Consider the following 15,707-nt stretch of genomic DNA (forward strand, 5'->3'; position numbering starts at 1 on the left):
CGTCCGCTCAGATTCTGCTTCGTGCGGTGAGCGGGGTAGGACCACCCCAGAGTTGATGTCTCCTCGCAGCTGCGCGCATGTAACCCGTCTCGGGTTTTTGCTTTGTTCACGGTCGTTGTCAGTGGCAGTCAGGCCTGATGCTTTTCGGAGCTGCCTGCACCACGTCAGAAGAGGCACGACCATCGGAACGTGGTGTTGGGAGGGGTGCACTTTGCTGTCCACCCGGCTTTTTTTAACCTCCCACGAACTGAGCAGTCTCGTTGAGCTCAAGAAAGGGCTTTGTTCACTCGAACTTTGCGTTTGCACAGCCGCCCAACACGTTTTGCTAGCGAGTTCGGCATTGTGCCACGAGGCCCTTACGGACGCCGTTTCCTCTTCCGTGACCTACGTTAAAGGCACGCCGAGAGCATTACGGCAAATTTGGAGATCCGTTGGAGCCACCGAGGCTTGCTGTCCGGTGAACATCGTCTCGCTGCCGCCTGCTGCAACGGAGTGGCCTGTATCCTGTTCGCCGCATTCATCAGTGGAAGCTCTGGAGAGACCAGGGAGCAGTCACTTCGGGCTGCTGTTCTGGCGACTACTGCAGAATTCTGGCCTGCAGTTTTCAACCGACCTTCACTTCGCGGGCATGCGGACACGGCAGTCCACGGGCCATGCGAGTTGTCCTAGCGGAGACCTTCGGAACACCGCGGAAGTTTGAGTGGACGCTGTCGGCGTGACCTCCGCTGCAAGACCTGCCTCGAGTGCACGAAGGCCAGGAGACTCCTCCATAGCGTGTACTTTCATGCACGATGGTCTGTTTAAGTTTAGGGGGATGCGGGGACTGCCCCGCAGGCTACCCTTGTGGTATGCTTTCCTGCGATGCACCCTCCCACGGCCTCGCCTCATTAGGGGCGCGCCACGTGACTTTTCCTGGTTAGTTACCTTAACTAACAAGAGAGGGCGCTAGCGTTGCAGCGGGAGTAAAGCCCCTTGATAATAGGAAAGTAGCGACACTCTCCTCCACGCCGCGCTTTCCTCCTCGATTCTCCTCGCGCGGCGGCTGCGAGCTCTGCGCACGACATGCTTTTTCTCCTTGGCGCTCGCCGGCCGGCCGCAGCAGTGAGTGATAATAATAATAATAGTTGGTTTTTGGGGAAAGGAAATGGCGCAGTATCTGTCTCATATATCGTTGGACACCTGAACCGCGCCGTATTGGAAGGGATAAGGGAGAGATTGAAAGAAGAAAGGAAGAAATAGGTGCCGTAGTGGAGGGCTCCGGAATAATTTCGACCACCTGGGGATCCTTAACGTGCACTGACATCGCACAGCACACGGGCGCCTTAGCGTTTTTCCTCCATAAAAACGCTGCCGCCGCGGTCGGGTTCGAACCCGGGAACTCCGGCTCAGTAGTCGAGCGCCCTAACCACTGAGCCACCGCGGCGGGTTCAGCAGTGAGTACAGTGAGTGAAACGAGTGTTTTTGTGCCAGGTCTGCTCTCTAGGAGTGCGCAAAATATTTTAAAAATTGAGAGAAAAGCATTCAAAATGCCCAAAGTAACGTTCATGAAGTGATCGGTTTCTTACAACTGTTTGAATGGGGAATACTGATGTAAACAAAGCTTTCAGGCGAGTTCGGCACTGCAGACGCTTTTTAAGTAAGATGATAAGGTGTTTTACTTTGTGCACCTGATCTAGTACTGCCTCTGACTTTGTCTGTGTTTGTTTTTTTAGGGCGTGAACTCTGTCACCGCGGTAAAACTTCGGAAAACGAGTCCAGGCTGGTGTTTTAAACTTCAAGATCAGAGAAGGTCAGAGCGGGACATGGTCTATTTCGCTACTGCCAAGCTATCTGTCTAAGCATAGTATAGGTCACGTGATCAACCGTTAGTTTGGATAATGGGTTAATTATACACTTATTTTGATCAATTACCAAGCCAAATTAATTGATATTTAGTAAATTACAATTAAAACCCAAATTTCCGCTGCAGCATCGAGTCATATATCGTTGGAAACCTTAGGTCAAGTGTAATGGCACTGTGCTGGTTAGCGATCCGCATTATTCTGCGTTAATTAGTCAATTTTGTATTAATCCAAACGTTAAGCTATACGATCAAGTCATATACCGTTGAAAAGCTTAAAATGAATGCAAATGCTCTGAATCAGATAGCGATCCCTATTAATTAGCGTTACTGAGCTATATGCAATCAAAACCACCCTTGGTATTATAGCATCGAGTCATATACCTTTCGAAAGGTTAGGTTTAATGCAAATGAGCTGCGCAAGTTATCGGCCTGAATTAATTAGTGATAATTGTTTAAATGCAGTTAAATCCAAACTTTCCACTATTGAAGGAAAACTAAGGGCAAGTGTAAACGCATTATGCTAGCTAGCCAAACTTAAATATAAACTTCAAAACAACACAGCTAAAACTCTATCTAGGTTTAACATGAACTGCTTCTAAATGTTTCTCTTTGCTTGTGCATACTTGCGTGCAGCAGGTCTTATTTAGCGTGCACCCGCTTACAATAAATGAGTCATGAGTGCATCTTCCGTCCATACGTTTGTCTCATCAGTGTGAAAGTGGTTTTTTCACTCTAGTCTGTTCGCTGAATAAAACAGTTGCGCACTTTCAATGCGCTCAAGGAGCGCGGACAACCATTCATCGACTGCAATTCATCGAAAATTATCAGGAACTAGTGTCAAGGAAGCTCAAGAATATACCTATGAGGGAATGCACTCTATATCTTGAAGTTGAAGTTTATTCCTTTCTTACAAAGGAGGAGCCGGGACTAAAAGCTGCGGCGACAGCTTGACAATGGTCCCGGCTCCTTTACATACCCGGCAGTACAGGAGGAAAAGCGACGGCTATACATACAACAAACATACATACATACAAAGCAAAAGTAAATAAATCACACTTCGCAGGCCACCTATGCACATCATGCAAAAATGACAAAATAAAATGCGATGCGATGAAAAGATCATAGATAATCATAAAAAGAATGGTGCATAATAATCAGAAAGATTGCATCTGAAATTTTCAAGGAAAAGAATTCTCCCGGCAGTATTCCCGAATTTCGTGTTTTGATTTTCGGGTTATGTCAAAATTTTCTTCGTTTAATCTGTTCAGCAGAATTGGAAGGTTATAACATAAGGATTGATTCACATAATAGGCTCTTGGTGTTGGGCTAAACCAAATTTCTCTGTGTCTTGTGTCACGGCAGCTGGCGTTTTCTCTGAGTTGTGCAAGCAAAATGATGAGGTTGTCGGGGTGTTTTAGGTGAGATTTGTAACATGATAGTAGTCTATAAGTATATAACGCAAATATTGGAAGGATTTCATACTTTACAAAAATATTCCTGGTGGGAGAAAAGAGTGGTACATTGGCCTGAATCGTGATAGCTACATAAGGCCACCGGAGTACACTTCTGGCAGGCGCGATCACCCACTTAAGATTAAAGAGTATAGATGCAGAACGGAGCTTTTTAGGATGTCATTTTTTCCTAAGACGGTCAGTGAGTGGAACAGGTTGCCCGGCGATGTTGTATCACTATCTACCAATGATGCCTTTGCTTCAGCAGTATGACTTGCAATTTTTTTTCTGTACTTTGTGCTTGTGTCAACAGAACCGCTTTGTTCCTTCTTTTTGTTGTGACGGCGATTTGCCCTGATCTGTATCTTCTATATAAACTGTATTCTATCTGTATTCTATATAAACTGCTGTTTGTCAATGATATATGTACTTCTCCCCCCCCCTCCCCCCCCCCCCCCCCCCCCACTGTAATGCCAAACTGGCGCTGTGGGTACTGTGATAAAAAAAATACACCTCACTGCTTTTTTCTGAAGCATATGTATCTTGTTAAGATTTGTTATGCCTGTTGTGCCCCACACTATGTTACAATATTGCAAATGAGGAAGTACTAACGCATTGTATGATCTTTACCCTTATTAGAAGAATGTGCCTAAACGGCGCAAGTATACCAAGGGCTGAGGCGACCTTTGAACGTATGTAATCAATATGTGTATTCCAAGTTAAATTGCTTGAAAAGGTAACTCCCAGTGCTTTTACGGACTCAACGAGCTCTATCGGCTGGCTATTGAATACGGCTTTGATAGGTCGCGATATTTTCTTTCACTTAGGACGGAACAACATAATTTTAGTCTTCACTGGATTTATTCGTAGATAATTTGCTTCTGCCCATAAACTGAGTTGAATAAGTGCATTGTTTGTTTGTTTTTCGACGTCTGTTTCGGAAGTACCTGTGATAAAGAAAGATGTGTCATCAGCATATGATACTACATGAGCGCTACTTGTGCTGTAGCAAATATCATTTATATAAATTAAGAACAGTAATGGCCCAAGTATGCTTCCTTGAGGCACTCCAGATGTTATAGGGAGAGTAGAAGAAGTTGCTGTGTTTATATCTACATACTGAGTTCTGTGTGATAAGTAGGATTCTAATAAAGTTAGCGCTACACCACGTACACCATACCTATTTAATTTAAAAAGAAGGACATCATGATTAATGAGGTCAAATGCCTTAGTAAAATCGATATAAATACCAATAGCGAGTTTATTTTCTCTAAATGCCTGTATTATAATTTCTTTTTGTGTTAGAAGTGCCGTTTCAGTAGACCTATGCTTCCTAAAGCCATGCTGAAAGTCAAGGATTAAGCGATTGTAATCAAAATATGAAGTTATTCTGGTATGGATTATTTTCTCAATGCCCTTAGAAAGCACAGGAAGTAGGGAAATCGGTCGATAGTTATTGAGTAAATTTTTATCTCCACGCTTAAATATTGGCACCACTCGGGCAATCTGCATTTCCTTAGGGAAAATTCGAGTGGATAAAATTAAGTATAATATGTATGTAATAACAGGGCACAGGACGTCGAGAACATACTTGACAGGCAGTATTTGCATACCATTCGAGTCCTGTGATTTGCTATTTTTGATGTTATTTATGCAAGCGAAAACTTCGGCTGAATCAGTTGGGGCTAAAAAGAGGGACTGCGTACTATCGTTTCCTTGTACGTACTGAGCGTAATTTCGGCAGATACTCACATTCTGGTTAATTACACTACTTTGTTCAATAAAGAAACGGTTAAAAGCATCTGCCAAAGAAGTACCGGAGAGTAGCTTTCCGTCATGCGTAAGGGCATCAAGTGTAGATGCATTAATGCTGGGATGCAACAACAAGTTCAAATTGCGCCATACAATATCTGGACGTTGTGTGTATTCATCACGGAACATGTTTATTAAGAAAGAATCTTTAGCCTGCTTTAGTTTAGATGTAACTTTATTTCGATAGGTCTTAAATTGTGCAAGTATTGTTAAATCTTTTGTTCTTACAAATTTGGCAAATAACGCATTTTTATGCTTAATCATATTCAACAACTCTCGCGTTAACCAGGGTTTTCGCGCTTTCTTCGGTTTCTTCACGTGCACTAACGGAAAATGTAGGTGGTATATATCTTTAAATATGCTTATAAATTTTGAATATGCAGTATTACTATCACTCCATGTGTAGACGGAGTTCCATGATTGCTGTTCAACTGCGCACCGGAATGACTCAAGGCGAGCAGGATTAATTGCTTGGCGATAAGTAGGTTGCTCTCTATTCCACTTGATCGGAAAGGGCCTATCTACCAATAGAAAAATTCCCAGATGGTCGCTCATGCTAGTATACGTAGTTCCAGCGAATATTGTGTCAGTGCTAATATTAGTAATAAATACATCCAATAAAGTAGAGCTTTGTTCTGTGATCCGTGTTGGATAAGTGATAACATTGGACAGCCCATATGCAGAAAGAGTAAGGCTGAGTTCATTTTGGTTAGCCGTAGGTATAAGCATGTTCACGTTCAGGTCTCCACCCAAAAAGATATTCACTTTCTGTTCCACAACATATTCCAAAACTTCGTCTAAGAGGGCCAAAAATCGGCTAAAAGTACCAGACGGTGGCCTGTACACCACGCAAAACAGATTATCAAGATGGCGTAGAGTAAGCACCTCAAAATCAGGTGTGACAGCACAGAAACGTTCTTCAGTATCACAGATAAGATTCTCTTTTACAAGAATAGAAACACCGCCACCTTTCTTGTCCTGACAATTGCGAAAGAAACATTGATAACCAGGTGATTGAATTACAGCCGATTCATCTTCATGCCATGTTTCAGTAAGCATTAACACCGTGAATGATACTCCGAAAACATCTAGCAAAGCATTCATTTCACTTTCTTTATTTTTTAAAGAGCGAACGTTCTGGTGAAAAAAGGATAGGGCTGGCTTTTTGGTCAGAACCAACTTCTGAATTTCTTGCGGCAGAAAACCCATAATTGTTGGACAACAAAGCTAGATAAGTGCAAGCACTTTACGCTATCTTGGACAGATCATCCACGCGGGTGATAGGGATGACGGGTGTGGTATCAGATTTGCGAACATAGATTTTTCCATTCTTGACCCACGCGTATTTCCAACCCTGCGCTTTTTTCGCTGCATTTGCAGCACCGAAGAGACGTTTCATGGCTGGGCACAGGTGCTCGTTCACAAAGATGTCGTTGTTAGGTTTTAACGCCAGGTCATTTGCCGTAAGCCTGCACTTTCTAGCTTTTTCCAGAAAAGAGTTACGCTGAGCTCTGCGTGTAAACTGCACAATTATGTTAGGGGAGGCAGCATTTCCGACAGTTTGAACGCGATGGCAAACCTCAATGTCTGCGTCCGCCAGAGGCATGCCAATTTCTTGAGCCAATTTTTTCGTTAGTTCTTGCAAGTTTTCATTTTCTATTTGTGGCACTCCTTTAATTTCAATGTTGAAACACCGTGAGTGCTGCTCGGTCTGCATAAGTCGGGACTCTTGTTCCTTTACCTGTGCACACAGAGCCTGACGTTCCTCTAGCAGCGTTCTTATTGTTTCTTTCAGATCCTTGTTCTCTGTTTGAACTCTTTTAACAGAATCTTTTATTTCTTCATAGCTTTTGTTAATAAAGCCCATGCTGGTCTTAATTTCTCTGATATCTTTCCTGAGGTCTCGCTCGATACTTTCTCTCATATCGCGAAACTCTTGTTTTATTTCACGCTTCAAGTCTTCAAACATTTTATGAAGCTCTTTGGTCATTTCTCAGACTTTGACAAACAAAATGCAAATCAGCTCCAAAACAAGACGCGCAACAAAGTGCTTGGCAGCAATATGGTAGCGGATTCACACTGAATAGTTTTACATGCAGTAAATGAAATCTCTGGTCAAGATAAACGCCTCTCGATAATGTAATATTATACTTGACGCCGAAATTTCGTTCCAGTATGTAGTAGGGGATATAAAGCTGGTATTTTGATTAGGCATCCCAAAAAATGTATCATTAAAGAAAATGAGAGCATGGTCAGCAGGATGATTTATTTTCGCGCACGCACAAGAACGTCGATTGACGAGATACACGTAACAGACGGGAGTATCACATAACATTCAGCATCTACTCTAGTACAGAAATGTGCTATGCAGTATTGATGACAGTTGAGAAAAAACATGCTCATGGAAATACAACAGTGGTGTATGTCATAGCTCAAATCAACATCACTTTGTACATGTATACATCAATTTCATGCAACTTAAAGTTGACGGACAATGGGATCTTACGCTAAAAGCTTGTCTGTTAAAAACTGCGGAAATGTTTTTACAAAAGCGACGCTGCAGGAGCAAGAACTAGCACGTTTTTAGTCCAGCCGCTATTTGCAGAGAAGATGCAATGCGCGGATGCTTTGGTGATTCGTTGCGTTCTGGCCTCGCTTGCAAAATAGCCTAAAAACGAAGCAGCAAACAACCCTCGGAGGATGCCTTCCAACCAACGGCGTCAACCATTTGTTATGACGTCGTGGTTAATCCCCTAACGTGACATCGCATGTGGCTGGTAGGTTTCTGTGTGAAATAGGATTAACCGCGCCGTCATGGTGATTGGTCGATGTCATTTGCCGAAGGGTTTCCTTCTGGTTTCTTTGAGCTGTATCTGACTGTAGCAGATAAAACGCGCAAGGGATACTTAGAAAATAGCAGTATATCTATAGTGAATATTGGTAACCTTGGCTTCATACACCACGCAAAAGTCTGCCTTAACCAATATCAGTGGGTAGTGACTGTGGCGTTTGACTTTTACGCCCTCTCCTAACGCTGAGGTTACGTACAAAACTTTACAGAGGCAGTTGCACCCAATTTACGTCTTGCGCAACTGCTTACTGCCACCTCACCTGATGGTTGACACTGCGGCACGCATGCCAATACTCTGTGAAGCCACTGCTTCTTGCTTAAGCCGTCACGCTTGCCTTGGGGTATCATGAATACCGCATAACCATCTTCAGGCCGCTTGCTGCAGTTGTACGCTCAACAGCACGGCATAGCTCTTGCACGTTGCAATATTCGCGTAATCGCTCGCCGAGCCTAGGAGAAAAATGGCGCGAAGGAAAAAGAAAAACAAGCAAAACGCCGGACCGACGCGTTTCCAAGGGCAACGGCAGGGAGACCAATCGTCGCGCAGGAAATCGGGCGGAGAGCCGGCCCTCAGAGAAGGGGAATGAAAGGGGCAAGGAGAAGGCGAGGAGGTCGCGCGGCGGCGGCAAAGTTGGATGGCGGAACTTTCCTATTATCAAGGGGCTTTAAGCGGGAGAGACTGCGCGCGTGAGGGACGTAGCTTACAGCATCACGCTCTTCGGCTGGGATCGTCGGCGTGAGCGGAAGTTTCGCTTGTGGCTCCACTCTTCATCAGCGGGGAGAGGAAGTCGCGGAGGGACTCGCTCCCGTATCTCGAAAATTTAAGGAAACTTACTACAACGTCGGCGAATACTTTTCCCTCGAAGTTACAAGTGAACGAAAAAACTAGTCGAGTTTGCCAAAGAAAATTCTGCGAAATTTGCTTTGGATAACAAGACTTTGCAGATTGGTTCTAGGCACTACGTTTACGATCAAACCTCCCAGCCAGTAAAAGACGAAACAGTCACATCCCCCTGTCCAACAGCAGCCAGCTCTTCATGCATAAAAAACTACCAAGAATGCTCATTTATCTATAGTATCTCATTCTCAGCAATAGGCACAAACATTTGTAGTGTAAACACGCAAATAAAACAATAAATGTGCAAGGCCACAATCTTTGTTAGCACACCGCAGCTCAGTAGTCAAGCATTCCTGAGTGCCAAACTGACCTTCATTAGCTTCGTCTTCCGCCTGATTTTTCTCCTTCTGCGGCACTGCCCGCTGGGGCATCAGACCTCAATTGTCTGTCTTTCAATATCACCGGGATGAAAAGGCGTCATCCTGGCGGCCTAAGGGCACGAGATTATTTTGGGGTCGTAAAAAGGTTTTAGGCGCTCGAAGTGGAAAATTTCACAGCCGTGGTGGCGATGATCAGGCGAAGGTGTGAGGGGCTCGACAAGATAATTAACTGGAGATGTTTGCTGAACTACGCGATATGGGCCATGGTATTTGCTCAGCAGTTTTGTAGACTGCCCGGGATGGAGGATGGCATAGAAGCCAAATCAAAGATTCAGGAAGGTAAGCAGGCGGCAGACCGGTAGAAGTGGCGCGGGCACTTTTCTGACAGTGCTGGCCATGAGAAGTAAAGGAAGGGGTGAGTTGACGGCATTCTTCGGTATGCGCAGTGGCTTGAGAGACTGTTGTAAATTCGGACGAATCTGGGAGGTAAGGGAGTATGGTGCCCATAATGGAAGATGGCTCCCGGCCGTAGAGAAAAAAATATGGGGAAAAATCAGTAGTTGCTTGATTTGCCGAATTGTAAGCGTAGGCAAGGCAAGGTAGAATGCGGTTGCAGTTCGAGTGATCGGATGTAATGTACTTGGCCATCATGTCGCCGAGGGTCCGGTTAAAGCGCACGGTCGTGCCGTTCGTCTGGGGATGGTATGAAGGCGCTGTACGGCAAAAGATGTGGCACTCTCGAAGAAGGGCCTCCAGAAGACGCAACCTCAATCGCTGAGCAATTCCTGAGGCGCACTGTATCGAAGAATGATGTTCTGAAGTATGAAACCGGCTCCGACGGAGGCCGTGGCAGCTGGTAACGGGGAAGTTTCCGCTTAGCGCGTGAAATCGTCTATGGCGACAATGATCCAACGGTGCCCTGCAGAAGTGCTAGGAAGAGGGCCATAAAGGTCGATTCCAACACGGTCGAAAGGGCGGGCCGGACAAGGTAAAGGTTGCAGAGGAGCCGGTGAGTGCTGTGGTGGATCCTTGCGCCGCTGACATTCGAAGCAAGAGCGGACGTACTGACGGACAGAACGGTACATGCCTCGCCAATAATTCCGAAGACGTAGGCGGGTAAAAGTTTTCAGCAGGCCGGCATGAGCGCATTGCAGGTTGTCTTCATAACTGACACAAATATAAACGCGCATCATACGCCAGAGATAATCCTCACGGGTGAGTCAGGGGCAGACATCCCTGAGGGTATGTGCACTACCATGTTTAATATCGACTTTTAATCTGTCTTTACAAAAGAAACTGATAGGTCATTTTATAGGAAACCTTCAAAGAGAGATCATGCTGTGCAAACAATCGCATTTTTTCTGGTATTTTGTCCGTAATTAAAGCCGTTTGTGACTTAATGAGCGCTAAAGAGACGAAGATGGCGGAGAAAAAGACAACACGACACAAACGATCACCCGCAACTGAACGTTTATTCGGAAAAATCAGCATTATATGCGCAATAAGGCGGAGGCACAGAGAAATCAAGGAACTAAAATTTATTGAAGCCGCACCAGTGGCCCTAATGAAGAATGAGTGACACGCGCATGAACAAAAAATACAAAAAAGAAGTACGCGAGACAAGAAACTGTTACCAGGAAAGCTATTTCATGGCGTGTTAGGGTGACTAAAGGGGGTGCTCATGCACGTATCAATAAATTTTGCGATGTATTAAACTTAACTAGCGCGTGAATTGGTTATGATGTGTAAAAAGAAGAGTCGTGTTCTCAGATTTAGGCGCGCATCGCTTATGTTTTCTCAGCCAATCACATTCCCGGCAGTCTTGGCTAACACAATTCTTATTCTCCATAGGGCGTATGCTTAAGCAGCGGCCTGTTTGGCCAATGTAAGAATGGCAGCCGGTAGTCAGAATTTTGTAGAATACACTTTGACAGTGTTCAACACATCTGTAAACATGCTCGATGCCACATACTTTACTGACGGAACGGGGTGTTGCCTTTGCTCGTTTCGCGTACAGTCGAGAAAGCTTGGCGGGAGCGGAGAAAACGACGTCAGCATCATGACGCCCACCTACTTTTTGAGCCAATGTGAAGCTCTGCGAATGTAAGGAATTACAGCAGCCTTTATTTTTTCACGCTGGCGTCTGATGGAACTAGGGAGACTTGAGAGGGCCGCTTCAGGGGAACACGATCATTTTAGCCTAGTTACCTGTTCATGTAAAACTTCAAGGGTAAAAGTGTAGAGCTGAAAAGACGAGGACTCAGAAGACACGCGCACAGTTCCACGCTTTTGCCGTTTAACTATGACCCAACAAGCCCAAGCATCTACCCCTATGGAAAGCTTTTTCTGCATTGTGCAGGCATGATTCCACGAGGACCGATCACAGGGAAGAAACGGCTACACCATCTTTATATTGTGCAGAAGAATATTTCTGCGGGAGTTTTCCTGGATGCGAAACACCAGCAGACATGACCAGGCGTAAAGTGCAAGATGAGATCTAAATACTGAAGCTTTTGCTGTTCAAAAATAGACAGTCCAGAAATATTTTCTTTGAGCCCATTTAAAACATCAACTGCGCGCCTATTGAAGTTGTCTATTTTAGTGAAAACCAGAAAATCTTCTACATACCTAAATATGCCAGGATGATTTTCTTTTATGTTTCTGTCAATACGGCTCAGAAAAATATCGCATAATGGGCGCAACTCTAGTGCCAATATATACATCAGAACTTTGAATATATAAGCTATTGCACAATCTCACAAGGATTGACTGCAAATAAAAAGGCAGTAATTAAAGGGAATGTTCAACCAACGTGCCACGGTTCGATCAGTAACTGATTTCGTCATTGTCCTCGGCGATGCAGCGCTGGCCGAATTCCAGCGGGGCTTTGTAGTTGATATTAACCCGCTGCTTCTGACGAATACTAGGGTTATTTGTGCGGGACTTTTGTGCTTGTTTTTTTTTTCGCAGTAACTTTTATCAGGAGAACTACCAAAGGACTAGGAAACCGATAACGGCTTTCCAGTCTTCAAATCGGGTAAAAAAGATTTGCCGCTTAATTACCGCCCCATTTCCCTTACTGGCATTGCCTGCCAAATCATAGAACACGTCTTCTGCACGAATATCATAAGCTTCCTCGATTGTCAATCTTTCTTCATCCTTCACAACACTGCTTTAGAAAAGGCTTCTGATGTGAAACGAAGCTAGCCATGGCTGTTCACGATCTGCATGCTACTCTTGATTCTAGCCTACAGACCAGCGCCATTTTCCTAGATTACGCGAAACCGTTCGGCAAGATAGTTGAAGTTGAGGTTGATTTTTATTTCTCGCTCTTAGTGGTACAGGCATCACTGGGAGAGAGAGGACGCAGGGAAAAAAGCCGCTTGAATGCAGCTTGAAGCCTGCTTGAAAGCTTGAATGCTGCTTGAAGCAGATGCCACGTAAATGCTTACTATTAAAGGTGTCGTATTTAAACATGTCCTCCGATATCTTAAAATGAATAGAATTCTTGACTAATCGCTCTAAGTTTTTCACAGTTAACATGATGATGATAATAATGATAATAAGGGCATTTGTGGCCAAGGAGCGCCATGGCACAAGGTAATTTTCTTCAGGAGTAAAACCAGTCAAAAAACGGGACACAGCGAAGAGACGTGTGCCGTTTTTTGACTGGTTTTACTCCTGAACATGTACCAACTGACCCAGATTTCAACACTACTGCAATAATTTTCTTCAACTCAAGGTAGGGTCAATGACCCTTTTCCAAGAATTTCCCAAGCAAAATAAGCCCAGTATCAGACCAGGTGAAAGCTTGTACCCATTGTATCACCGCTGGGTACAGGATGGCACAGGGGATAGAACCCCGCACCTCCCGCAAGCAGGGCGGATGCTCGGACGACTAAGCCACCACTGCGGTAGGTCCCTGTTAACAACCACAATTACAATTCTATGCCAGGTCTACTTGTCTTCGTAATTTTTGTTAATGGCTTACGGACCAATATGTGTTGTAACATTCGCATATTCACCGACGATTGCATTGTTTCTCGCTCAGTTAAGAACGTGCTCAGTCAAACATCTCCTAAAGACGACAATAACCGCATTCAAAAATGGTGTACCGATTGGTTAATAGAAGTGCACCCTCGTAAATGTTAATGCTTGTCTTTGCACCACCGCCGCAACCCTCTTTATTTCCCTTACGTAATCGCTAACGTCCGTGTGCAGTTCCATCATATGTATACTTTGGAATCACTTTAAACATCAGTTTTCCTGGAGTACACACGTTTCTAACATTATTTCGCCTGCTAATAAGATGCTTGAATTTTTACGAAGTCATCTCCGTCAAGCCCCGCAACATGCAAAATTATTAACTTGCAAATCCCTTGTCAGATCAAAATTCTAGTATGCAGCATATATATGGCTTCCACACTATGCTTACCTTGTCAATGCACTTGAATCGGTTCAAAAAAGAACGGCAAGATTCATTCATTCTCCATATTTATTTGATATGACTGCTTCAGCATTGAAAGCAGAACCCGGCCTATTATCTCTCTTAGTTCATCGCCGTATTGCCAGCCTTTGCTTATTTCGTAATGTTTTTCAGAGTTCACTCGGCCGCTTACGCAATGTTGTCCCGCCAGCCCACATATCTCACCGCTCTCAAGTGATTTTTTTTTCAAGTTACCCGGCCGCGTGGCCACACTGTTACTTTTGCCGCTACATTTTTCCCGGGCATCTGCAGGCCGGAACGACCTACTCAACATCGCAGGCATCACGTGCTCATCAAACTTCGCCGAAAATGTCACCAGACATCCTTCGGTGTGTTAATACTTGCTCGCCATACTATCTCTATCCACTCCTTATGTTATACGCCTCGACAGGTCATTAAAGTATTAAAATGAGATGAAATGTGTTCATCAAACAGCGTAAAGTAGTTGGTGCGGGGGAGGATTCTTTGCATTAGCCTCAGTGTACTCTACAGTTCAGTAAAGTAGAAAGTTGGGCCAGTTGGTAACGACCCATCGAAAAATGGCGCACAAAAAAAAAGACGAAAACCGAGGCAGAACGCGACGGACAAGAGCGCACTAGCAACTGATGCGTGGTCGAAGAAACAGCTCTCACTCGGTGAGCATGCGCAAGGAAAATCAGCACGTGTCAACAACATAAACACCCAATTCAAAATACATGAATTAGCTGTACGATAAACATACGGAAGAAACCAATACAAAAATTTGCGAGACACTGACAACTGAAGTATTGAGATGCGAAAGCCGACCATTCTGTGACAATTTGCACTCTGCTGTGACGACTCCCGGTGTATGTGACGTGACACCATTCCCGTGGCTATATCGACGTCCACGCTATTTGAACTAAATTTCTATATTTTGCCTATATTTAATTAACTAATTACTCCGCAGTCATCAAACCTGGCTTCTAGGTTCATTTTGTTTCTCCTCTATCTGAAGCAACCATTATTTTTCTGCTATCTTTTTAGTTCCCGAGTTAAAACGTGTGACACCCTTTGCGAAGAGACGACAGTATGAGCCATTAAAGGCTTCCGCCTCAAAATGCGTGTCCTTCCTTGTCGGGGTAACTCAGCATGTGTAAATAGTTGTGCATCTTCCCACTAATATTGATGCAAGCTTGCGCTGCTTGTGTTGCTATACCCGTGCCCTTGTCCGTTGTCTTCTCACACGACACAGCTTTGTGAATCATTAAGCGAAAGTTTCGACGTTAGCATTCAATAAAACTATACTCCATACTTAACCCGCAGGCTTGACTTCCGACTTGCATCCCGGATCTCTTTCTCGCTGTTGTTCCAGTCTTTAGCTTTGCGCTCTTAAAAAAATTCTCCAGGTTTTTTCCTCTGGTAGTGGCGAAGGTTTTGTTTTCCAATTAGAGCTGCTTAATATTGCAAAAGTACGATAAACTACGCCCACCTTTCGCAAGACTGCGTTTAATGCCCCATTTCCCCTTGAGCACGTACCTGGGGCCATAGTTGCAGACTTGTGTTGTCTGGTACCTCTGAGTGCTGTTGTCGTTCTTCAGTGTGTAGAAGGTGTAACCACAGCCAACGCAACGGGTGTCGCCCCACATAAGCTGCAAAATGTAATACGGGGCTTCAGCACATTGTGACACCGTGCATAGGATCTCTGTGAGATTAATAACCTCGTTTTAACTAAGAAATCCAATATTGAATTGAATTGAAAATTTATTTCTCCACCCACATTACAGTGGAAAAAGGGGACACTGGGCAAAAAGCTGCAAAATGCAGCTTGAAGTAGCACCCAGTGCCCCATGAATACAACGACAGCAGTGTGTTTCGCGAACATCAGGCTGAAGTTGAGCTGAACATCCCCACCAAAACAAAGAAAAAGGAGAACAATAGTGTAAGCCTGACCGCGTACACAACAGAGATTCACATAAACAATAGTATTAATAGACAATATAATACACCAAACCTATTTACATTGATGCCACAATAGATTCGAAAATGCACATGAGAGATAATAACTGTTTCTTTGAGATGTCTTCT

At 44.3% G+C, this 15,707-nt stretch overlaps 1 protein-coding gene across 1 annotated transcript in view; it reads right to left on the reverse strand.

The window, feature by feature from the left end:
• The window catches only part of LOC144127740 (venom allergen 3 homolog), a 79,992-nt gene that overhangs the window by 3,970 nt on the left and 60,315 nt on the right, over nucleotides 1-15,707 (reverse strand). Inside the window, exon 3 of the mRNA XM_077660638.1 lies at nucleotides 15,159-15,271. Within this exon, the coding sequence (XP_077516764.1) occupies nucleotides 15,159-15,271 (113 nt within the window). The remainder of the gene's footprint in view (nucleotides 1-15,158; nucleotides 15,272-15,707) is intronic.

Source organism: Amblyomma americanum, chromosome 4 (assembly GCF_052857255.1).
Source record: "Amblyomma americanum isolate KBUSLIRL-KWMA chromosome 4, ASM5285725v1, whole genome shotgun sequence".
In the NCBI taxonomy this organism is placed as follows: Eukaryota; Metazoa; Arthropoda; class Arachnida; order Ixodida; family Ixodidae; genus Amblyomma; species Amblyomma americanum.